We start from the raw sequence: 25,874 nt of genomic DNA, 5'->3' as shown, positions 1-25,874 counted from the left end.
AAAGCAAAAGCTCCAAAAGAACTTTGGCAACTGAATAATCAAATTTTAATTAACCAAACTACAAGGCAATTGAAGAAAGACAAAAAAAAAAAAAAGCAAAAGATTTGTATAACTATCTTCAAACAGGTTGAGCTCTATGATCATCAGTCCATGGCAAACTTACATTGTCTACAGAATTATGAAATTTATCCTTCTTAGACCACAGCCAAATCTTGGAAACAGAAAAACTCTCCCCTTTATTTCCAATCCTTTTCCCATAATTATCTCCATCATTTGCAGAATTTCCATTGTGTCCACTTTTCCCTTTCACAATTCCCCTCATCAATTGTCCACCACCATCTACACCATGATTTTTAGCACTATCGGGACACAATGCCACTTGCAATTCTGAATCATCCACCACATATTGGAAAGACCCCATTGAAAAACACCTCCTTGAGTCCAAATTACTGTTACTAGTCTCTCCCATTTCCCTTTTCCCATTTTCCAGAAGACCATTGTTTGTGTTCTTGAATTTGCCAAGTCTCACAGAAAACACCCTTCTTGAACTAATAGTACTATCTAAATCCTCATGTGGTTTTACACCAGGAGAAACACCAACAACAACACTTCCATGTTCTGAAACCCCACCACCACCACATTCATCTCTTATTGAATCATCAAAGCAAAAGATTGGATTTTCAACACAGAAACCAGGTGTGAAAAGGATTCCTCTACAAAGTGGACAAGTTGAATTTGACAACAACCATGTATCTATACAAGTTACATGAAAGGCATGACTACATAAAGGGAGAAGCCTCAATTCATCTTGTTCTGAAAACTCACAAAGACAAACAGCACAATCGAAAGGCTCCTTCAAACCCACAATTTCTTTGTAAAGAAACACAGGGAGAGCATCAATAAAAGCCTGATCTAAACCTGAGTCATGAAGATGAAAAAGCTGTTGTAACTGCCTTTGATAAGCACCAGAATCAGACATTTCAGGGTCTCTATTAGATGAAGAAGAGGACCACCTATGTTTCATCAAATACCTAACTAACAAATGTAAAACACCAGAAATAAAGAAAATGATAGCTAGTATTACTATGATAAAAAGAACAGCTGGACTAATTTTGTTTCCAGATGATGATGATGGGGCAGAGGATTCTTTCTGGGGAGATGAAAGAAGATGAATATGATTCAAAAGAACATATTTTTCCCTGATTTGAGATTGAACCCAAGGCATTTTTTTGGCACTAAAAAGACAATACTTTGCTCATACCTTTTCAAGAATCATACAGCAATTTCACTTCTGCTGCTGGTGGCATACAAAGACAAAGCCAGCTCATATATATTGAGGAGTACAAGAAATAGACCCACATTTTCTTTACATTTACAAGAAACCCAAATTCAACTTCAACCCAAAATTACTCAAGAAAGAAAAAAGATGAAATCTTGAGCTGGATTTGATAGAAGCCCTTTTTCAGCAGGAAGTTGAAAAGAAAGAAATCTTGGGTAATTTGTACCTTACCTTATTCTAAATTTCTCAACTTTTTCAAAAATGACTAAATGATGGCAACAAACAAATAGTCACTTGGCAGTAGTATTTAAGTAGGTTCCGAAAAAAGGTCAAAAGAACAACCTAGACCTTTGAGGGCATTTAGTCGTATTTTTTTTTAACTTTAATAAGTAACAAAGAAAACAATGGATGTCAAAAAATCCTCCTTAGTGAGTGCTTACCCTGAAATGGGGTTCCGGCGGCGGCACGAATTTAAATTAGTCAAATTCTAATGGGAATATCAAACATCCAACAAAAATAAATAAATAAAAAAAACAAAGAACACAGAACACAGAGAAGCAAAAGATCTCTTTTGAAAATACGATTTTACCCTCCTGCTTATTAGGTTTTTTTTGAGGTTACAGAGTGTTTTTCTTCTTCTAGATTGAAAATTGCTGTTGGATGTGGGAAGACTAAATGAGTACAGCAGGGGCCCAATAAAAGATTACAAAATCAACTGGCTTCGATCTGCAATATGATATGCGCACCAGCACACACAAGAACACACATAATTTTTGTGATTTAAGGGGTAATGTGTGAGTATAGCTATCTTTTTCAGACTGCACACTACTAAATTTACTGGAAGGATTCGTGTTCTGGTAATGTGGCCAAAAAGATGAATACACTTAGATATGATATACAATTATATTGTCCGCAATATAGGAATATTAGGTGTCACAACTAATGATATTTCCACGTGGATGGCAGCCATGAGCCATAGTACTTTGAGGCTCGAGTAAACTTTTTATTGATAAATGTATTACCTTTCTAATCTATAAATAATAGTTTTAACAAAACTAGAAGACATACGATACTAAACATTACGAGAGCAAAATACTTACATTCTTGTGCTTCAATTTTTTTATATTTCATTGAGTCTTTACTTAATAGAATTTACTTGTTCAAACGATTCCATATTGAAGCTAAAATTGCTCGAGCATCGCCGCATCCAGTGCAAACATTTGTCACCGGAGCTAAACTGCTTCATAAGACTTTCTTTACTTGTTTTACTATCTTCGTCTTATTTTTACTTATCTTCATGGATATATTTAACTGTTAATAATTGAATTTAATGAATTAAATCAAGATGTGTATCCTTTCCCTCATTACAAATTCAACTGTATCATTTTTCAGGTAAATAGTTTGGCACCCACTATGGGGTCAAGACAATTTTGTGTTGGCTTAACTCGTGACTAATTTACCTTCTTGTTAGCTTAGATACTATTTGTTTTACCTGAATCACTCATGACAAACGAGAATCAAAACAACGAAAATGTGATCAGGACATAACTCCTAATGAGATAGAAGATCTAGTAGATCTTCGAGATGAGTGGGACCCTTTGATTGATGAAATAAAGTTTGATGCTGGAATTTGAACCTGATCAAAATTAATGTGCAAAAAAAGTTTAATTTTTTTTCCCCGAAGAAGTGGAGTCATGAAGAGATAAAGGTCGAATTGATTTGGATGAGCTCAAAGAAGCTTTGATACTTCTCGCCACTCAGCAAAGGTTCATAAATGGATCATATGGAAGCACAAGATGTGAGAGTGGCAGAGATACAAATTATGTTGGTCCAAATGACTTCTAATAATTCAAGAGGGAACAAATGTCATTGAGAACAATCATAAAAATAACAACAACAATAACAACCCAGTGAAATCCCACAACATGGGGTCTGGGGAGGGTAGAGTGTACGCAGAACTTACTTCTACCAAGATAGGACGATTATTTCCTGGAGACCCTCGACTCAATTGAAAACAACCATAAGAGATTTAAAAATGCCATTTTCTTGTGTCTATTTATAAGTGATCAAGAGATCTTAGTTCCTAAAAATATGAGACACAATTTTCAAATAATTATTTTTTAGTCATTGAGCCCGTTTGGATGAGCTTAAAAAAAGTAACTTTTATGTATGAAGTGCTCTTAGAACTTTGAAGTGCTGAAAGTTATTTTTATAAATAAGCAGTTGAGTGTTTGGATAAAAGTGCTTATGATGTGAATTTTAGGGTTAAAAGAATAAAAAAAGGTAGTTTGAGAATTTAGTTAAAATATAAGGGATATAAAAATAATTTTCATGGTAAAAAAAATGACTTTAAGCACTTTGGAAAAAAAAGTTAGGAATCCTAACTTTTCATTTTTGACTGACTTTAAGAACTTTATGGCTTAAAGTCAGCATTAGACAAACACGTCCAAAAGCTAAAAAGGGACTTTAAGTTGATTTTGACCAACTTAAAGCCAATTCAAACGGGCTCATTGTCACTGAAAATAATCATTATTATGAAACATCTCATTTTACCGAGCAACTTCATGATATTATCATAAATGAACATTTTAAATTATAGAATTGAAAATGACTAGTCTGTATTTTTTTTGGGTTTTCCACTTAGTGTTCAACGTTCATATTGGAGTCCCAACTAAATTCAGATTGCGCACTGCAAGATTCATTCGAGGGTAGTACTCCAACAATTTTTTTTATATTCAGAGTTCGAATCCAAATTTTTTAATTAAGGGTGAAACCCCGCATTGTTATTACAAACATATTTGTAACACTAAAAACGACGTCGTGAAGAACAATTACCAATTAAAACCCTGAAACAAGTTCCCAAACCCCTCAAACTCCGTCTATATGCTATTGGCTTCACCAGTCTGTTGGCGCCTCTTCACCCAATCTATCCGCCGTCCTCCGCCGTGTAAGAACTTTTCCCTCCTCCGCCGCTGCTTTTCATCTCCGCCACCAATGGGAAAGGCTGCGAAAAGTTCCGAAGCTAACTCTAGTACATCAATCCCCAAAGACGAAAGTTATCTACAGAATGTTATTCCTAAACGTATCGCACTCTTCGAATCTATCCAGAATCAGCAACGACTTCAACGACTTTCACTCTCCCCTGATCCTATCAAGTAAAGTTTATTTCTTACTTAAATTGTCTTAAAAAGAAAAAGGACATGATCACTACTTGGAGAGTCGTTTTAACTGCTTTTATTGCGTATTTATCAAGCATCTTTTATAGAAATTGGGGTCGATGTATGAATTTACACTGCAAACTAGTACCTTGTGCGACATTTCCTTTTGACAATGGGAACAATCAATTTGATACTCCCAATTTATGTGAATGTGGTTGACTGAACATGAATTTTAAGAATAAAAGTAAGACCTTTGAATGTTGTAGTTTATGTGGCTATAAATCATCTTATTAGGGTAAAATGGAAAGTTTGAAGTTAAATTGTTACTCAATATAGAAAAAAGTCATTTTTTTTGGGGTTAACTATAGTATTTTCTTCTAAGTTAAGTTTTTGAATGTGGATTATGATCCTATTTAATTAGGATCGAGTTAGTTGATGGGACAATGAAGGAGGGAAAGAAATGGAATACTACACCATTGGATATAGCAAAGGAGATATCAAAGAGCTTGGCTGGAAATGCGTTGATTGCGAAGGTGAACGGGGTGCTTTGGGATTTGTTGAGGCCGTTGGAAGGCGATTGTAAGCTAGAGATCTTTAAATTTGACAGTGATGAGGGCCGTGACACATTTTGGCACTCGAGTGCTCACATTCTTGGAGAGGTTTCAAGCTTTTTTCTACTGCATTGTCGTTCTTTCTTCATCATTTTGTGATTTTCAGAAATTATTATTGCTGAAATATTTTCTATGCTCATATTTACTTTTGTTTATGTTCTTTTTTGTGGTTTTCTTAGTCGTTGGAGAGGACATTTGGATGCAAATTGTGTATTGGACCATGTACAACAAGAGGAGAGGTATATATTAAATATCAAAGTTTTTCTTGGAGAGTTTAGGCATTCTGAAATGTGAGACAATTATTTAGTATTGGAGTGAAATGAGCCCGAACAGCGAGTTGAATATGGAGGATAAATATAGTCAATGGCTTAGAGGCATAGTTGATTGGTTGACTAATTAGTTCTGCAGTCTAAGTCGTGGCATGAACTTTTTAGTCTCCTTACATGGCTTTTGGCTCGGCAAAGTTATTACTTTCTACCTTGGGAATCGATTAAAGTGAAAACATCCAGCTAACTAGCTAATGATACATTTGCTAGTTTCCCAAAAAATAATTTAACTTCAGTTGCTATTTATTGCCTGACCACTTTATCTAATAGTTGATATCCTGCTCAGAACCTTGGGACAATTCTAAATCTCGCCTTTTGTTATTGCCTTCACTGCGGCCACACCATATGTTGATTTTCCATATGAAAGAGCCATCATAAGGAAAAGGCCATGAAGCTTTAACCTCAGTACTATCATTTGAACTTAAATTTTTTCTGATGGACCAAATTCTAAGGAAGCAATATTCCTTGAATGAAACAAAATTAGATTAATAGTGTTGCACTCCCTCTCTCCTCCTGGACCACAGTTTGGTGGCAGGGCTCTATGTCATTATAGTTTATTCTGTCGCCAGTTCATATTGCTTCCAACCTGTTATGACATGTCTAAACTTCTACTGCAGGGGTTCTATTATGATGCCTTTTATGGTGATCTGGGATTAAATGAGGATCATTTTATACGGATTAAGCAGGAGGCAGAAAAAGCTGTTTCGGTATTACTTATTTATCTGTCAGAATTGCCTTCAATCTGATGAGCATAAAGTGCAAATGCTTATTGCCACTTTGATTTTATTTTCCACTATTTTTTTCTCTTTTTTTACTTTTGGAGTCTCTTTCTGGTTGTTTTTAAAAAGCAATTGAATTTTTTATGGTAGAGTATCACGTTCCTCTTGTAAAAAGTTTCAGTTTTCTTGTTGTATCATTAGGAAGTTGGTAAAAAGGAAAATACATTCGAGAGATTCTAATGATTTATGCCTGTGAGGGGAGTAGGGTGAGTTTTGGGATCATAGGTGGTGTGGAAACAATTCTTTGAAACTCACTTTCCCTAATGTGTATAGAATTTCTTGCCAAAAAAGATGTTGATTATCCAATTATGGAGTTTACAAGGGGGAGAAGTGTTGTGGGATTTAAGATTTAGGAGAAACTTACAAGATTGGGAAGTTGGAGAATTTCAAAGCTTGATTGGTTTGCTTCGCCAAAAAAAATTACTATGGATTGCCTGGATGCTTGGAAATGGGAAATGCTGGGAAACGTCTTTTCTTATCTGAAGCTTTTGGTGAGAGAGGAGACTGTTTTCCCACATACCTTGATATGGATCCCTAGAGTACCATGAAAGGTGTACTTCTTCACTTTGCTAGCTACGAGGGGGTGATCTTGCCAATGGAGAACTTGAGTAAGAGGAAGATTACTTGTGTAAATTGGTCCTTCATGTGCAAAGAATCAGGGGCAGATGTGGATCATCTCCTCTTACATTGTTGGATAGTTTCTTCGTTATGGGGTGAGTTGTTGAGATGGTTTGATATTGAGTGGGTAATGCGAAGAACTATGTTGGGTAATTTGGGGCACTCTGAGAGACACTAAGACTTTGGGTACTGTAGGTATATTAAGATTAAGGAGGTTAAACATGCTATTAGTAGGATAAGTAGGGGAAGAATGATCGGACCAAATGAGATTTTGAAAGAGCACAGGCAGCGCATGTATTAAGTAGTTAATTGGGTTGTTTAATGTTATTTTTATGTCGACAAAAATGCCCGAAGAATGGAGGTGTAGTACAATGGTTCCATTGTACAAGAACAAGGGTGATAACCAAAACTGTAACAATTATTGGGGTATCAAGTTGCTAAGCCACATTATGAGAGTTTGGAGAGAGTGGTAGAGATAAGGGTGAGGAGAAGGGTGTCCATTTTCGAGAACCAGTTTAGATTCATGTCGAGGCGATCGACTACTAAATCTATCCATCTTGTGAGGAGACTTGTGGAGAAATATAGAGAAAAAAAAAGGGACTTACATATGGTGTTCATTAACCTTGAAAAGACTTATGACAAAGTCGTGAGGGAAGTCCTTTGGAGGATGTTGGAGGCTTATGTACCGGTGGCTTACATAAGGTGATGAAGGACATATAGTCACGACTTGGGTTAGAGCTATGGGAAGAGACTCAGAGCACTTCCTATTTGAGATTTGGTTGCACTAGGGATCAATTCTTAGCTCGTTGCTATTTGCCTTGGTGATGGATGAGTTGACGCGGTATATTCAGGATGAGGTGACATATTGTATGTTATAAGTAGTTTATATAGTACCGACGATTGATTGATGAGACACACAACAGAGCTAATGCTAGGTTGGAGGTTTTAGAGACAAACTCTAAAGTCTATAGGGTCCAGTTGAGCAGGATCAAAATATCCATGAGGTAGGCGTGGAAGTGAGGCTTGACACACAGACTATCTCCAAAAAATGACAGATTTAGGTATCTTGGGATTGTGATCCAAGGAAGTAGGGACATCGATGATTATGATGTCATAAATCGCATTTGTGCGGCATGAATGAAGTGGAGGCTTGCCTTCAGAGACTTGTGTGATAAAAATGTACCACCTAAACTTAAACTTAAGTTTTACAAAGTGGTGTTTAGATCATCTTTGTTGTATGAGATATAGTGTTGGCCAATGAAGAACTTCCATGTTCAGAAGAGAAAGTTGCGAAAATGAGGATGCTTAGATTGATGTGCAGACATACTAGGAGCGATAAGATTAGGAATGACGATATTCCCGACAACGTGGAATGATCTCCGTGGTAGACAAGATGAGGGAGGTGAGATTGAGATGGTTGGGGCATGTGAAGAAGCAATGCGCAGACGCCATGATGAGGGGTGCTAGAGGTTGAATATAAGGGGTACGATGAGAGGTAAAGGTAGACCAAAAGAGTAATGGGGAGAGATGATTAGACAGGACATGAAACAACTTCATATTACCTAGGATATGACTTTAGATAGGAAGATGTGGAGGCCGTGTATTAAGGTAGAAGATTAGTAGGTCGTGGAGTGATGTCTTGTTGTTCGAAGGTTTAGGATTGTTGGCGTCTGTCGTAGTACTAGTCGTATTCTTGTAGTTCTTACTTTTGATATCTATTATCATATATTGTTTATTGTGTTTCGATTATCACATTATTTTATTGTTGTTATTGTTCCTTTCTTGTAGGCTTTGCACTAGTTTCCTTATCAATTGTTATGCTTGCTTCACTGTTTTCTTCTTCTTTTACTTGGTTTTGTTGCACTTGAGCCGAGTGTCTTTCGGAAACAACCTCTCCACTTTCACGAGGTAGTGATAAGGTCTGCGAACACTCTACTATCCCCAGACCCCACTTGTGGGATTTCACTGGTTATGTTGTTGTTGTTGTTGTAATGCCAAGTATTGTGAAAGAGACTTTGTTTAGTTGGACTCGTAGAAGATGGAGGGGGGGATGCAGGGCATGTGAAGTTACCCCTTTAGCATTGATGTGGATTGTATGGAGAGAGAGTAATATGAGAGCTTTTGATGGAATAAAGAAAGATTTTGTACACTTGAGAAATTGCCTCTTTTCCCTTATTTCTTTTTGGTGCACCCATGAGGTACTTTGTGTATAGCTGATTGGGTGACATTTGTAGAAAATCATGTATTTGTGTAAGATTTTCTACATTTTGGTATACTTCTTGTATACGGGGTAGTTAATGCCCTTTTGTTAATAATATTCTTTCTTCATCAAAAAAATGGTTTGTGCCGGTCTCTTTTCAAATTTCAAATAAATTTTATGTAAGGGCAAGAACGTTTCTCTTGATTGCTACATGAATCGTTTCTTTTTTCTTGCTGTATGTTTAGGAAGTTGGTAATAAGGAAAATACATTCAGCAGATTCAAATGATTTATGCCGATCTCTTTTCAAATAAATTCATGTAAGAACAGGCTTTGCTAATTACTGAATTAAGAGAAACTCTTTAGTTAAGATAGTCATTGGAGTCTGTCCGACCCAGTATTAGGATATTAACCAAAGCAGGACCACTATCTATACATGTGGTGGACACAACTAGACACGGTCAATTATTTGGATTGGTCTTGAATGTACCCCTACCTTAAATGAAATCTTCTTTCTTTTAAGATCCTTCATACATGCCTAATCAAGGATGCAACCATAATGTTGTAGCAAATTGTAGGATATAGATATAAGACTGATAGGAGCTTTTAGAGATCTTTATCATCACCTAGTGAGCACCTCTACAGTTTATTTTCTCCTTTCTGCTCCTAAGCAATTGCTAAGGCGCTCTTCCAGTTGGTGCAGTATTTTGTTTGATTTTCCTGCATTATATTCAACAGGCTAACTTTCCCTTATTTATCAGGAGAAACAACCTTTTGAACGCATCGAAGTTTCACGGCAACAAGCTCTTGATATGTTCTCTGATAATAGGTTTAAGGTTGGGTTGCTACGATTTGTAGTCTTTATCCTCCCAGGCTTTTCCTCTGTGCAACATTTTTCAGGAAGTTCACATCTTAATTTATTTTTCTGTCTTTTAATCAGGTTGAAATCATTAAGGATTTACCTGAAGATAAAACAATCACAGTATACAGATGTGGACCGTTGGTTGATCTGTGCCGTGGTCCCCATATACCGAATACATCTTTTGTTAAAGCACTAGCCTGTACAAAGGTGAGGTGCTGCATATTCTCATAGAAGAAAGAGTAAGCTTATATGTGTTGATTCCATATTTTCTGATCAAGCTAATGAATGTAGGCTTCATCAGCATATTGGAGAGGAGATAAGGACCGTGAAAGCTTGCAAAGAGTTTATGGAATATCTTTTCCAGACCAGAAACAGTTGAAGGTGACTTTAAAAAACTACTTATGGAACTGCAGACCACTTAATTTTCATATACTTCCATATCTGCTTCCCTTTTGACAAAAGAAAAAGGAAAGGAAAATAGATGGAGAAAAAAGAGGAAATAATCCCTTATTAAATGTGAGATGTTCTCAAAATTGTTTTTGAGTGATAATATTTGACAAATGGCTTGCTCATTTTTAAAGTGCCCAATGTTGCAATGTGGAATCCACCAAATGCATCAGATGTCACCTCTTGTGACTCGTAACTTGTTACGTTTTGCCCCAACTCTTTAGAATTTGTTTTGTCTAGCTTGTTTACCAAGTCTTTAGTCTTTTTCTGATGCTTTTTCTTGTATGTATTCAAGGCCTTTCAAGCATGGAAAACAAGTGCATTATGCTTTTCTCTTTGGATTATATGAAACGGGAGTAATTGGTGAATATTTTAGAACAATCTAAGGAATTTAAAGAAATCCGTTTTATTTCATCCGTATTTTGGTGAGCGTAGAACTTTTTTCATAGAGAGTTTGAGTAGTCTTGATTGGAGATCAAGAGTAGCTCACATAACATTGTAAGTTATTTGATTTCTAGCTTGATGAATTAGTGAACAAATATTTTGATCTATCAGTAAAAGCAAAAGATGCCTAGTGTTAGTGCTGTCTTGAGGAAAGAGAAAAGGGTTATAGAACTGCTTCCTGTGAGGAGTTTTTAATGAAACAATCTTTATTATAGGAATACCTAGCAATGCTGGCGGAAGCAAAGAAATACGATCACAGAGAGCTGACTAAGAAGCAGGAGCTTTTCTTTTTTCACCCATTAAGGTAAACCTTGAAATTTCTTGTAGTTACCAATATAGGTGAAAAATATTTCATCATATTTAAATGAGATTTATGTGTTTCAGCCCTGGAAGTTGCTTCTTTCTTCCACATGGTGCTCGAATTTGCAACAAACTGCTGGAATTCATAAAGAGTCAGTATTGGAAGAGAGGCTACGAGGAGGTAATTCACTTGTGCTTAAGTATATTGGTTGCAAGGACTTTTTGAAATTCAGACATGAACAATGGAAGTTTAGTTTCGGACTGCACGGATTATTGGCTGGTTGAGTTCACTCTTGACAGTTGCAGAAACTGTTTCCTTTTTTTAAAATTGCATTTATTTCTTGATTTCATTTGAGAGGGATATAGTTCACTCCTAATTGCTAGTGGACTGAATGCCTTCCGACCTCTGGACGAAGAGATCCTCATGTGGTTCCTAAGTTATTAACTTGCAATACATCCTTAAATGTAGCAAGGATGCAGACACGTGGGTAATGTTGGGCACAAATTTTTGCACAAATACACTAGTTTTAAAGAAAGGGGGAAGGGGCACAACTCGAATGAAACACTATTATAGATAAAGGTTGTAATACTATGTAGGCCTAAATGGAAGTTGCAAAAAGTATCAGTAACTGCAAAATTCCGAAAAAAAATAAAAATTCAGATAATTTTTCTTTAAGAATATCCTAATAGCACCGAATAACCAATATATTGGAAAGAAGTGTAGTAGGAATCAAAATATTATAGAGGGAAGGAAATAGAGCAGCTGTTAGAACAAAGCAAAGAATGAGGGCAAAAAAAATCATAACTTAAATAGGACATTGTAATTCTGGGAAACAACAAAGCGAAGTAGGGGTTCCATAAAGGTGGAAGAAGTTCTTTTCTTCATTGAGCCAGGTTCTTTGCTTCTTCTACTTCTAGTATGAATCATGGTTGTTCTTTGAGTTCAATTTTGTGTTTTCTATCATTATTGAGCTCCAAAGATGGTGAATGTGGAAGCTTTGGCAGTGTGTTGGCCCTTAATAATTTTATTTCGAACTTTTTAATTACATGGGCTTCGATATTTCTTGTCAGGGATTAGGCATACTGGTGTCTGAAAATCAGATACTCATTGCTTGATAAAGGGACACTTGTAATTGGAGGACTCACGTGACCTTAAATAATAAATGCAGAACAATAAAAAATGTGCCTGACATGCTCGCTCCTGTATCCATGCAATGTTGTCTTTGCATCAATGGTTCATATGACAAGATAATTTTTTTCTCCTCTTGGCCTATGAGTTGCCTCCTCGTTTTCTCCTTTTTCCTTTCTCCCTCTCCTCGATGTAGGAATTGGGGCAAAGGGTACTGTTGAACCTCAATCCATAGAGTTATGTGTTATTCTGTTTATGAGTGCTTGTCTTGATACGTGAGTTATGCAGGTTTGGAGTCCAAATATGTACAATATGCAATTGTGGGAAACATCTGGTCATGCTGCAAATTACAAGGAGAACATGTTTTTGTTTGAGGTAAATTTTTTGTACACTACTAGCTGCTTTGATATTACGGTGCATTTCAATGTGTTTTCTACTCTTTTGAAAACCTCTAATTTCTGGAATATAGATACTTGAAGTAGGGAGTAATATGTTGGTAAGAGGGGTACAACCCATATATATACAAATGAGTGAGGTATAATTATGAGTATCATAGAACTCTATAATTGGGTTCTGATTTAAGTAGATGGAGTAAACTAATCTTCTAAAGGTCATACCGGAGAAAGAATAGGCATCCTTGTTTTTTTGGGAAAAAAGCTTTTGGAGAATGGATCCTATCGCTGGAATTTGAACTCAAAAGTCATATGAATAAACACATGAAAAACTCCTGATGTTTTTTCTGCATATGATGGATCAAGTTGGGTGCTATACGACAGAGAACTGTTTCCACTGGGCACAACACTTCAAATAATTTCCCAAGAAAATGGTCCAATTTGGTGAGCAATTTACTGAAGATGAATTATTACAGGTTCAAGACATATGGTGAGGCACAAATATCAAAGCAGATAGTTATCATACTTGGTTGTGAAATATGTGGTGACAAAACTCTGTGGTTTTTGCACTAGAGCTTATATGTCAGGCAGATGTAATTTGTTCTGGATAAGCTGAAACATGTTGTTCCTTCTGTCGACTGATTCCAATTTCTTCATTTCTAGTATAACACATATGGAGTATTGTAAACTGCAGAAAGTATTCAATTGTTGAAAAGGAGTAACGGAACTGTGAAACACTTTCTGCTTAACTTCAATCTGTTTTTTTCTCCATTCACTACATTTTGTGTGACAGTTTTCCATTATATATGATTGTGTTTGACTGGGTATGGACTGTGAGTTGTTAAGTTGACTTATATAATATGTTAGTGATAATGGAAAAAAATATCGAAGTAGTTAAAAATAGGGAAACTATGCGTGAAGGTTAAAATGTGAATGGTCTAATGAATTTCTTGAAATTTGTGAAAGCTACAAATGGTATGAAACATTATCAAACATTTCAAAATGGAAAGAGTATTATTTAAATTGGAAGCAAATATTTACTAGTGGTTGAAAAAAGAGAAATCATTGCGTGAAAGTCAAAGGTGAATAGTCTAATGAATTTAAATTTTTGAAAGTTGTGAAAGTCCCAAATGGTTTAAAACATTTTGGAACATTTCAAAATGGAAAAGTTTTACATAAATTGGAATGGAAGAAGTGCTTTTTGGGTAGCCAAAGATAGTTATATTACATAGCTTTTTGAAGTTTCCTCTTGTTCAGTTTTGTCTTAATAGGCATCATATTAGTCCCTATTTAGTTGAAGATCTATGGCCATGTCGCATGCTTATAAGATTTTGAAATCAGTTTTATTAATAAAGGGCTTGAAAAGAGTTATAGTTTATCCAGGAGACTAGGATAATTAGTTTAAATTCAATAAACATCAGTGAGTAATAGTATAATTAGGAAAAAAGAATATATTCCTAAAATAGGGGTAAAAAGGGATAATAAATTAACTACAAAATATCTATTAATTCCAATTCTTTTCCATATATTAAAGTGTTGCATACAAACTTTAGTAGTTCTGTTAATGTGCTTGCAAATCTTGACTTGATAACTGAAGAGAAGACGTGTATGTCTCCATATATCTTACAGTGCTCATAAATTGACATGCAGGCTATTTACTTTGGATAACTGATCAAAGGGTAGGTTAGTATAGAAAATGGCAGGTTGTACAGTAGAAAAAAAATCTTCACTTGTTTGAGATATTTAGTTCAGACAAATAATCCAGATCTGTGTTGTTTTTTTACCTTCTTCCTTTTTGTTGGAGGATTGTTTACATTAAAATTGGATAGGTTCTAGCCATAGCAGTAGTTTGTCGTCTTGTAAGAAGTGCTGCCTCTGGATGATCAGATTTTTCTAGCCATATTTTGTGTAATGTTTCTTTCTTCTTCATGCTGCAGATTGAAAAGCAAGAATTTGGGTTGAAGCCAATGAATTGCCCAGGTCATTGTTTGATATTTGATCACAGAGTTCGTTCTTACAGGGGTGAGCTTTTCCAAGAGTTACTTTTTGCCATTCTTGCTCTACTTGTATGGTTTTGATTTACTATTGTTCTGGCCTGCAGCTTGTTGAAACTAAGGTATTCCTAATCTGATGTTATCATGATAATGTAGAGGATGCTTGACCATGTGAAGTGTTGGTGCTACTAGTAACTTTAAAGCAACTGTTGGCTTGCTTATGATATTCATGCTAAGTCAGATTATCAAATTTCAAAGAATCTCAGTGCACCTTTAGGGCTGTAATTTCATGGAAATTTTGTTATCTTAAAGGATGGCTGTTTAAACGTACAACATGCTCACTTCAAATATTCTTCTTTCATTAAACTCCATTGGTTCTCATTAGTACTCATTAGTAAAATCCTATAGCTTCTGCACCATAATTCAAATGGTGACTTTTTGTTAGTATTTATAGTACTTCTGTCTTTCTGGTTGATGTCGTTACAACTGCAAGCAACACCTTAATGGTTAACCAGCAGTTCAACAATGCAGAGCTACCACTTCGTCTGGCTGACTTTGGAGTTCTACACAGGAATGAGGCCAGTGGTGCACTCACTGGCTTAACGCGCGTCAGGAGATTCCAGCAGGTATCGTTGCATCCTTTTATTTCCTTTTATCTTTTATAGAAGATCATGTAAGTGTTTTCTTAAGGAGCAATAATTGTTTGTTTCATACACGAAATTTGCCACGTGTCTTCCTGAAGAATCTGTGCCTATGAAAACCTTATTACCAACTCTGTTGCTAGGCAACCTTTAATTTTATCCCTATTACTGTCACGCCCCGAGAGGGTACCCTAGGCGTGGCCGGCACTCAGAAACCATCTCTGGCCTCTGAGAGAACCACTTGGTCTCATCACTTATTCATTCATCAGCGGAAGACTTAATAAGAATACTTATATGGGCTCTCCATTAACAACATCTAATGAAAGAAGAAATTTTTTTAGAAGGAGTAGTTTCAAAGGAGAACTACTCCAATTACATCATTAAACTCTGTCTATGAAGCCTCTAATACTCTTAGATGGTGCCAATGACATATCCATGGCTACCTTAAAAGAAACATAATACTCAACAATAATTAAAGGATAAAGAGTTCCTCCGAATATAAGAAGGACTCACCAAATAGCTGAAAAATAATGATCTTCAACGAAGCGCCTGTTGAGGATCTCTAACACCTGTATCTGCATCATAAAACGATGCAGGTCGAATGACGTCAGTACGTGGAATGTACGAGTATGTAAAATGTCAGGAAGGTAAGGACAAATATCAAGAAACTTCTCTCAAGAAAACTCAGCTCAGAACTCAACATCATCTCAACATCAATATGTAATGCAAGTTTAAAATATAATAATAAAAATAATAGTAACAAGCAATGCTTACTCAATTGGGAGTTTCTCTAACCGACAACCATCACTTATGAGCTAGCGATGATACAACGAAGCGATGTCGTTGCCACATCCATCCAATACCTTGCCAGGGTAAAGGACATCACCATCTTGGATCCACTCATCAAAGTCCTCTTTTTGGGACTTAAGAGGCATAGCCTCCATCCTACGCTGGCTACGTAGTTCTGGGGTTTGAGTCAATTAAACTCTTACCCAACTCGGTGCTCAATACTACTCCCAAAATATGTACTCATATTAAACTCATCATCTAGTCTCATTGGACTTTAATTTAAATCATCAAACTCATCTCATTACCTCTTCATCAATTATTATACTTCGAAAACATCATTTACATCTCATCAAAACATCTTGCTCAAAACATCATTTAAACTCAATTCTTTTGCTCTTTCAAAACTCAATAAAATACATATATAGTATTAATTTATATCACTCTTTTTATCAATGAAAATATTAAAAAGCCAACATCTTTACTCAAAATATGTGTAAAAATATTTATGAACATCAAATCAATTAGGATTCATGGGAAAGTAGCCATGAACAATAATTTCAATAATATGAGAGATAACAATAATAATAATAATATTAATGCATAAATATATCAAACTCAATAGAAGAAGAATTATTTCATTTAGAATTCAAGATTTGGATAAAACTCAACTATAACTCAATTATAATAAATTTAAATATTGGGCGCATGGACGAACTCAATCCAATGCTATGAAAGCCTTACATACCTTAAATCGGAAGCTTTACTTCGAATTGGAACACTCTTGGACCCCTAGCCTTTTCTTCTCGCCGGTTTGTTTTGTGTACTACCCGGAGTATAAAAATCACCAGAGTAGTATTTTTATACTACTAAAACTAAAACTATATTTGAGAAGGAGTAAAGAAGTATATAGAGAGAAGAGTTGCTTAAGAAAGCTTGGTGAATAAAATGAGGAAATAAGGTGGGTATTTATAGGTGTGGAGGAGGGACCTAACAATAAATAAACATAATCATAAAGGATGATCTTGAAAATTCAATGGAGAATTTTGATGTCATGGATGATGTCAAATGGTTCTAGATCTTTCTATGGTAGGTGAGATGAAATCTCTTTTAACGGAATATCCGTTTTCGAAGCTGCGTTTGAATAAGATAAATTCCTTATTAGGATTCGATGTCTTCATAAGAATTGTAGATATAGAAGTCTAGTTTCAATTAGTTCAAGAATCATCTAATTTGGAGCATTCTACATCGAGATATGAATTTTATTCTACAAATACTTCATTCCGTCACAGCACTATGTCTTACAAAGATTAATTTATTTGATCTATTTAAACTCCGAATCTTAAGATATGTTCTTCATGAAAGTTGTAGGTAATGATGTTGTGGTTACTCAGAAATTTGAATCACCTAATTTGGACCATCCTATAAAAAGTTATGCCCAAATTACTTTAGGCATGAGAGAACATAATCAAAATACTTTTAGAACATGATCAAAATACTTTAGAACATGATCAAAATTCTTTAGAACATGATCAAAATCTTTAGGCATGAGAGAACATGATCAAAATACTTTTAGAACATGATCAAAATACTTTAGAACATGATCAAAATACTTTAGAACATGATCAAAATCTTTTCATGCCTTCATATAAGGACTTTTGATAAATCAACAATTTAATGCATTTAAAAGCCAATATAAGTTAATATAAGATAGGTAATTAAATTTCATATATTTAATAATCTATGCATTTGGAATTATGATATGAAAAATCCATAAAGTTTCATGCTTGAATTAAATAGAAAACTCTGATAATTTATTTGGACTTCATGAAAGAAAGGATCCATGAATCAATAATATTTATGGGGTGTTACAATTACTTTGCAGGATGATGCCCACATCTTTTGCAGGGAGTCACAGGTTGGTTAAGATTTATATATGCAGTAAACCTACGTTATCGGAATACTAGCTTGACCTATATTCTTCACAATGCAGATTAAGGATGAAGTCAAGGGTGTCTTAGATTTCATTAGCTATGTGTATAAGATATTTGGTTTCACTTTTGACCTGAAGTTATCAACGGTACGATTTCTGTCTTTTGAATCATTGATCAAATTTGTTATTAGCGATTTCTGCTAAATATAGGTCCTAGATTAGAGATAGTTGCACTTATCTAACATTCTTCACTGTTTTGTACTTGTCCGGAAAGTGAAGTGCAAGTGCAGTTGTATTTTCCATTTATCTTATATTGGGCTGTTTTTTGATGTGATGTAAGATGCATTTTATGATTGTTTCCACATTTTGCACATATGGAGCATTCATTTTGTCTCCGTGTATACCCACTCATATTTCTGACTTGCAGAGGCCTGAAAAATATCTTGGAGACTTGGAAAGTTGGGAGAAGGCTGAAGCTGCTCTTGCAGAAGCATTGAAGGAGTTCGGGAAGCCATGGGAGGTTTGTTATCAATATTTTTTGGATTGTAAAAAGTTGAGTTAATGAGTTTTGTCCCTGGTACTAATTTAGTCTTTTTTGTGACTGAGCTAACAAAGTTAGTTTAGTCTTTTGTGTGATTGAGCTAACGAAGTTTTGTTATCTTTCTAACTTTAGTATTATTCTGCATCTTTTTGATGCCATCAATGAAATTTCTTATTACTTCATTAAAAAGACACTTTTAGACATCATTTATTGTGATTATTTTGTGCTTCTTTTGTATTTGCTCCATTCTAATTTATTTGTCAGTCCACTTAATACTGACACCATCTACTATAAATTAGTTTACAGAGTTTCACTAATTCTAGCAATTCTAATTTTCTTATATTTACTCTTTTACTATATAAAGTAATATCTTAAACTCTTGTGCAATCAAATAGCGTCTAATAAAATGAGACATAATGGATTAGTTTTTTGGGTAACACAACAGAAAAAGCATGGGGTGGGGTGGGGCGCACAATTTTTCTGTCTATGTATGAAAAAAATGAGGTAGTCACCCTGTTGTGTCACTATTTTTGTCTGTTTCTTTTTGTGATTGCTTTAATATTCCCTTTTACTAAAAGAATTCCATTCAACCAGATCAATGAAGGAGATGGAGCATTTTACGGTCCAAAAATTGATATCACTGTTTCTGATGCAATGAAAAGGAAATTCCAGTGTGCAACATTGCAGGTTAGATTTGGTCTTAATTTCCTTGTTTCATTTCCAGAAGCAAGACCATTCACCTATGAAATTTCATTTACCTCCATGCTCTTAGCAAGATCTTTTGCACCAAGTTGGAAATATCATCTGAATGCTTTCCTTTTCAGCTTGATTTCCAACTTCCTCAACGATTCAACCTATCATACTCAGCAGAAGATGAAAGTAAGAGGGAGAGACCAGTTATGATACATAGAGCTATACTTGGATCAGTTGAACGCATGTTCGCTATTCTCTTGGAGCATTTCAAGGGGAAATGGCCTTTCTGGCTTAGTCCACGTCAAGCGATGGTCTGCCCTGTTTCGGACAAATCTCTGTCGTATGCATTTGAGGTAGTTACATTAACGTACTTCATCTAACGAATAGCATTTTCATGAATTATTGTTTCCTCTGTAGTTCATCCATTATGAAATTGCGTTAACCTTTTGCTCGTCTTTTATTCAGCTCCGGGAGCGGATACATGATGCTGGTTATTATGTTGATGTTGATACCAGTGACAGGACAATCCAGAAAAAGGTAAGTGTAATGTAGCTTGTCAGGTAGAATGTATGTCTGGTTCATGCTAGTTCAAAGTCAATTGGCAATTTTTATATGAACTTATCGTTAATTCTACAATCCAGAAAAAGGTTTGTGCAATGTAGTGTATCAGGTAGAATGCATGTCTAATTCGCGCTAGTTCAAGGTCATTTAGCAATTTTTTATATGAAAATATCGTGAATTCTCAGCGGTATTTAGGCCTAAGGACAAAGTAGCAATGATTTCCCCTGTTTGTTGGGAAAGTTTATAAGGAAATAAAGGCACTATTGCCATAGCTAGTCCACAAAACCTGGCGAGTTTATGACCTTGGTTTCACAGGTCTGTGCAAAGCACCGTTGAAATCATTAAGATGGTCAACTTGATCTTATAATTTGTAACTGAAAAAAGACTATACTGGCCTTCAAATTTTAGCAAATTCAATGATGGTCAATTTTATCAATTCATCTTCTTTATAGTGGATCTACCTACATCTATGGGGTGTGACATAGGCTAAGTTTATTTGGAGATTTACTTGGGCATAAAAGGCAGATCTTTCCAATAACAAACATTATGTTTTTAAGTCCTTGTTTTGATGTATCAACTAAAGTCAATAATGGTTACCTACTTTTGTGACTGGACTGGTGGCATATTAAGGATTGGTACAGACTTCTATTCTCCTGAATTTCTAAAGCTACATCTGGTTTCAGAAAAGCTTACTATTGGTTTGAGAAATAGAAAGAAGGTGGTAACATTATGACCGCAGAGTAACAGTTTAATGTGGAAATGTACTCTGAACTGCTGAAAGCATGCATGACTGAGATTGAATCAACGTGATGCTTTCAGCTTTGAAGCTATATATGTTGAAGATCTGATAAATTTCTCTTTAAGCAATACAAGTTTAATCTCAAATTCAAAATTCTTCTTGCCCTGCTAGAAAGAAATGCTTGTTTATGGCTGTTAATGTATATGCAGGTACGAGAGGCTCAAATGGCACAATATAACTATATTCTAGTTGTTGGAGAAGCGGAAGCCGGTAGTGGGCAGGTATCTACACTGTTCCCCAACTTGCACTTCTATATTGTACAACATGCAAAAAAAAATAAAAAATCCCGCAACATGCACTTGCTATGTGATCTTTTTATAATGTGTAACTGAACAAAGTGCTTTGAAATGCTTTACTTGAGCTGAGGGTCTATCGGAAACAACCTCTCTACCTTCACAAGGTAGGTAGGGGTAAACCTGCATACACACCACCCTCCCTAGGCTCCACTTGTGGATTACCCTGGATATGTTGTTGTAATTGAACAAAATGAGAACAAGAAGTATCTAATCACTTTTATCTGGCCCCATTACACTAGTGATCTCTCTAAGTTCGTACTGATAAATAAATTGGTCAAAAGCCATCATCATTTCCTTTATGTAACATTGGTATTGATCTGGATGTTTTGTGGTTCACTTGTATTCTTTCTTCTTGTTATCTTCTTCAAACTCCTATTATTTTCTAATGTATAATAGGGCAAATTACACCCAGTGACCATTCGGCCAAATTAATTACCAAAAAAATGGTCATTCCGCTGTATAGGCATGTATAGTCGGTGTATATTTCATGTATAGTTAAGCTATATTCAGTTTTTGAGTGTATCATAATGTATATTTAGTGTATAGCTCATGTATAAGTAATCTATATTGTATAGTCAGTGTATAATCACTGTATATTTTCTATGATTTTGGCTATTTTTTATGTAAATAAAACATGGCTATATTTGTTGTAAACTAATTAGTTTATTGTATATATTTGAAATTGCCCCTATATAATATGCTTAACTTTCTATAAATTACTGGTTTGTCTTTATCCAACCCCATTTGAAAACTAGAAAGTTAAGGCTAGAAAGGAGAGCATACAGTGGTCATGGACTTCTGGCATCTAGAAAGATCTTCAGAAGCCATTACACAATTGAAAGTAATTGCGAATTGAACATGAAGGAGCTTGTAGAGAACTTTAAAGTATTTAATACATTTTACATTTTGGTGGCCAATCAGCTGGCCTCCTGGCTTGACAACTCTCTGATTTTCCTTGGCAAGATGCTTCTTCTGAGACATTGATTGATTTGCTTGAAAAAAGAATTTTGGTATAATGGTAAGACCTCAACAGTCAACGCGTGATGTGTGGGTTAGGCACGCGCTATGGGTTCAAACTTTGACACAAACAAACCTCTGGTATTCAAGTGGAAAAAGGTGGGGGTGGGGGGTGTTCATTTGAAATATTCTGCAGCAATTTCCTTTTTACTTTCTGTACAATAGCTCTTGCTGCAGGGAGTAATGTAGTTCACCATTTATGCTCTATTCACGGTTTTCTTGGTTTCTTTATGTAAATTCTTCATGCATTCTCCATAATTTCTCATTTTAAATCTCGCAGCCAACATTCAACTGCTTTATTCTTGCTGTAAAAAATCTGATCTTCCTTATATGTAAATGATGTCACATAGGTGAGCGTTCGAGTGAGAAGCAAGCCTGATCATGAAGTCATGACAGTTGACAGCCTCCTCACTCACTTCAAAGATCTGGTCGCAACATTTCAGTAGAAGTCATTGTTTCTCTTGCATTATATCACTGAAGAAATGTCGTCTACAATCAAGGTTCAATTGTCTTACATTGTGTGAGAATGTGATGCATGCCAACACAATTTTGTTCTTCAGCAATCAAAAGCCATTTGTATTACATTGCTAATATATAGATTCAGGGAACTTTTGTACTGTACCCTTATTTCATTTTTCACTATCTGGATGGTAATTGGTCTTCGTTGTAATTGACAGTTAAAGTATTGATTTGTGAGTTTACTTGTTTTTCCAAAATAGGTTAGCAGTACTCCATGAATGTTTTCGTTGTACTTGATTGTCTTAGTTGGGGTTTCAGTCTTGCGGTACCATTTTCCAGGAAAAAGAAAAGAAAAGATCTAAGATCATATGGAGTCCTCATATTTGATATATCAATCTTAAAACTCTTTCTAAAGAGAGCCTTGTTAATGGATGTATATCACCTATATTTGGTGAGGCAAATAAATTACAACTCAATTGCATTATTTCATCTTCTTATTGAAATGATTATTTACTTTACTATTTATGGTCATATCATATGGGAACTCATTTTTGCCATTGCAATACAATCAACTCCTTCAAAAGGTTCAATTCCAAATGAATCTTTTCGAATGGTCCCCTTTGTGTACGGTTGATGCTCTTTTACCTACCCCCATACTCACGTATTCACTCCCTTTTCCTTTTGTCTTTTAAAAAGAGTAATCATTTTCCTTATTTTTCCCATCGAGTGTTCATTTTTCTCTCTTCCCTTGGGTTCCTTTTTTCTTTTTAATGAGTGTTAATCAATTAAAAGTGCCAAATATTGCTCGGATGGTAATTGAGTTCGAGTCACCGGGATAAAAAATAATAATTAGACTTTGGTAAAGCTGGAGATGTTAAAATAAAAGTAGGTAAAAGTTGTTTAGTGTAGGCAGAAGAAAGTACGTAGCGAAGGGAAGATCAAATTCTTCCCAACACAAATCTAAATAGTACATTACATAAAACAATACCCTTAATTAATTTACCATCATGTCCCTCTAATATCCATTATTAGGCATGCTACTACTTACATTCAAATCATTATGATAACCATAATGATGATAATGTTGATGGTGTTGACTATAAGATGACATTGAACTACTACTCTCACCACCATTATGATCTAATCTCTCATTACTATGATTATTATTATTATTGTTCCTAGTTTTCTCTTTATTATTATTATTCTCCTCCTCCTCGTCCTCATACTCTTCTTTTGCAACTTTCTCCAACCCCAACATTTCAACATTAGGTCTATATTGGGGTTGTTGTTGGTACTCGCAATAGGTAGTAGGTATTGAACCCGCCGTCATTCCAGCAGCATCTGCTGGAATGACGGAGGGTAGCTTGGAAAGAAGTGCTTCCAAGCTACTCATTGAAGGCGTGATCTTCATATGTTGATATTGATTGAAATGCTCGTATAATTCAGCCGGTGTTGGTGTTGGTGCTGGTAAATTGGTCTGAAAATGCCACGCATCCGGGGACGGGCCGTATCCGTCCGCCTTGAAAGGATATGGTGAGGAAGATGGATGTGGCAATAACACTCCTGGAATGCTTTCTATGTAACTAAACTTCTTTCTTAGTAGCACCACATAGCTTAGGTCTTCAATAACCTACATAATTAGTCGAGCCAATAAACTTCAAATATAAATAATTACAATAAGAACATATAAATAATCTTTCAAGTATGCTATATATCATGATTTTAAATTATACAAACTGATAATTTAAATGACCTTTGCACTAACAATGCACAAAAATCACATGTTGTTATAAGTCAACATAAGTACTCAATAATATATTTTCTTTTTTATACTGTCAATGTACAAAATATAAACTCTATGTTCTCGTTGATCGGTCTTTAAGGATTTTGGAGAGAAGGGAATGAAAGATATTATACCTTGTGAACAGCTCCTAATTGAATGACACCTTCTCTCACAGCAATCAAGGCTATAGTCTGAAGAATACTAACAATATTTTAATTTGATACAAGTGAAATATAATATAATGTTATGGAAGATATATGGTTAATTTTTTGGGCTATAATATAAAATTAAGTTTAGAAACATTACCTTAATACCAGAACGGAATTGAGCTTCCCAAGTTCTAGGGTGCTGTTTATAAAAAGAAAGAAAATGCATAAGAAAACATCTTGTTCCGAGTCGAGGGTGTATCAGAAACAACTCTTTACCTTTAATCACAAGATAGAGGTAAGGCTGCGTACGCACTGCTTTCTCAGATTACACTTGTGAGATTTCACTAAATATTTCCTTGTTATTATTATTATTAAACACAAAATAATGAAATAATTAATTAAGCTTACAGAATCAGCAGAGTTATGCCATGCAGACAAGAAATTGATTTCTTGTTCATTTGGTTCTTTATAGATCCATTTATGACTATGATCTGCTGCTACTTTTCCAATTATACTGCAAAAAAATATTTATAAAAAGTATATTATATAAAAAAATAAAACAACCCCATGATGAGAAATAAAAGTTTGCATAAGTTTTTCTTTTATTACCCTTCTTCATAGTTGTAAATTTCATGTGACATCTTGAAAAAAAGTTCAGGTTGAAGGCCTTGATATTGTTGATATTCTCCATAATTATTAGACGATGATCCTGGACATTCATTTCCATTCATCTCAGCCGTTGATGCTGCAAAATTGCAAAAACCATCTTCCCATACCAATATCCTATCATTTAAAATAAAAAAAAATTCCATCTAGCAAAAATTTCCAAAAAAGAAAAAAGAATATATTTGGCATATGATATGAACAAAATATTTACCAATTCCTTCTATTCCCTCTTGACCTATCATATGCTCCTCCTTGACTATCCCATCTAATTGACAAAAAAAAAAGGAAAACAATTAGTCTCGTCGCGAATCTGAATTAGTCACACAAGTAAATTTCAGATATCGATATGATAAAAACAATTAGTCTACTCAAAAATCTAAATTAGTCAGACCAATAAATTTCAGATATCGATATGATTTAATTACTTTGGAGGAGGGTAATTTCTAGGCAAGATTCTCCAAAAGACAGCATAAACCCATTGAGAGTTTTCATGAATACATAAACTTCTTAGAGAGTGTTGAAGAAGATGAGTAACAGCTAAAGAGTTTAGTTGTTCTTCCATTGTTAGAAGAATATCACACAATAGTTTTTTTCTTTCTTTTCTTTCTCTTCTATAATTAGTTTTTTATAAGAAGAAGCAAAGACATAACATCCTTTAGTTGCTTTATATAAGGCCACCACCTAAGAAAATAGTATCCATCACATTTATACATGTTCCTTCTCTCTCATAGAAAAGAGAAAACTTCTCTCTGATGTAATTTTTTACGTGTCATCTTTGATTTGATATAATTTTTTTTTAAAAAAATGAAGAATTTTGAAATTTATGATCTATAATTCTTCTTGACTTTGTGTGTGAAATAAATTATTCCTCCATTTTAAAAAAAATAACATAGTTTGACTTGATACAAAATTTCAGAAAATAAAGAAGACTTATCAATCTTTTGGTTTTGAATTAAAGTTATGTCAAATGCGTCCAAAATGTCATTTAATCTTGATCATGCCACGTGGAAAAC

General features: G+C 34.9%; 3 protein-coding genes across 3 annotated transcripts; 1 reads left to right on the top strand and 2 right to left on the bottom strand.

Annotated features, from left to right (window-relative positions):
• Positions 1-22: 22 nt before the first annotated feature.
• Positions 23-1,268, bottom strand: LOC129875406 (RING-H2 finger protein ATL46-like). The gene has a single exon (XM_055950758.1). It carries the CDS (start codon positions 1,223-1,225, stop codon positions 119-121), a length of 1,107 nt encoding a protein of 368 aa, XP_055806733.1. The 5' UTR covers positions 1,226-1,268; the 3' UTR covers positions 23-118.
• A 2,852-nt stretch (positions 1,269-4,120) lies between these two features.
• On the top strand, positions 4,121-22,505 carry LOC129880315 (threonine--tRNA ligase, mitochondrial 1-like). The gene is made up of 20 exons (XM_055954290.1): positions 4,121-4,434; positions 4,859-5,096; positions 5,228-5,287; positions 5,992-6,081; positions 9,731-9,805; positions 9,910-10,038; positions 10,123-10,212; positions 10,938-11,026; positions 11,107-11,203; positions 12,440-12,526; positions 14,481-14,565; positions 15,069-15,163; positions 17,850-17,882; positions 17,958-18,044; positions 18,325-18,417; positions 19,033-19,125; positions 19,263-19,484; positions 19,597-19,668; positions 20,641-20,712; positions 22,155-22,505. Exons 1-20 carry the CDS (start codon positions 4,163-4,165, stop codon positions 22,248-22,250), a joined length of 2,175 nt encoding a protein of 724 aa, XP_055810265.1. The 5' UTR covers positions 4,121-4,162; the 3' UTR covers positions 22,251-22,505.
• Positions 22,506-23,183: 678 nt separating this feature from the next.
• Positions 23,184-25,482, bottom strand: LOC129875390 (protein RICE SALT SENSITIVE 3). Its single transcript, XM_055950757.1, has 7 exons — positions 25,287-25,482; positions 25,073-25,126; positions 24,805-24,978; positions 24,604-24,709; positions 24,353-24,394; positions 24,181-24,237; positions 23,184-23,893 (listed from the first exon to the last, which is right to left on the bottom strand). The coding sequence occupies exons 1-7, from the start codon at positions 25,421-25,423 to the stop codon at positions 23,279-23,281; spliced, it is 1,185 nt and encodes a 394-aa protein (XP_055806732.1). The 5' UTR covers positions 25,424-25,482; the 3' UTR covers positions 23,184-23,278.
• Between the last annotated feature and the right edge of the window lie 392 nt (positions 25,483-25,874).

Source organism: Solanum dulcamara, chromosome 2 (assembly GCF_947179165.1).
Source record: "Solanum dulcamara chromosome 2, daSolDulc1.2, whole genome shotgun sequence".
NCBI classification, from domain to species: Eukaryota; Viridiplantae; Streptophyta; class Magnoliopsida; order Solanales; family Solanaceae; genus Solanum; species Solanum dulcamara.
This window is presented reverse-complemented; position numbering and strand designations above follow the sequence as displayed.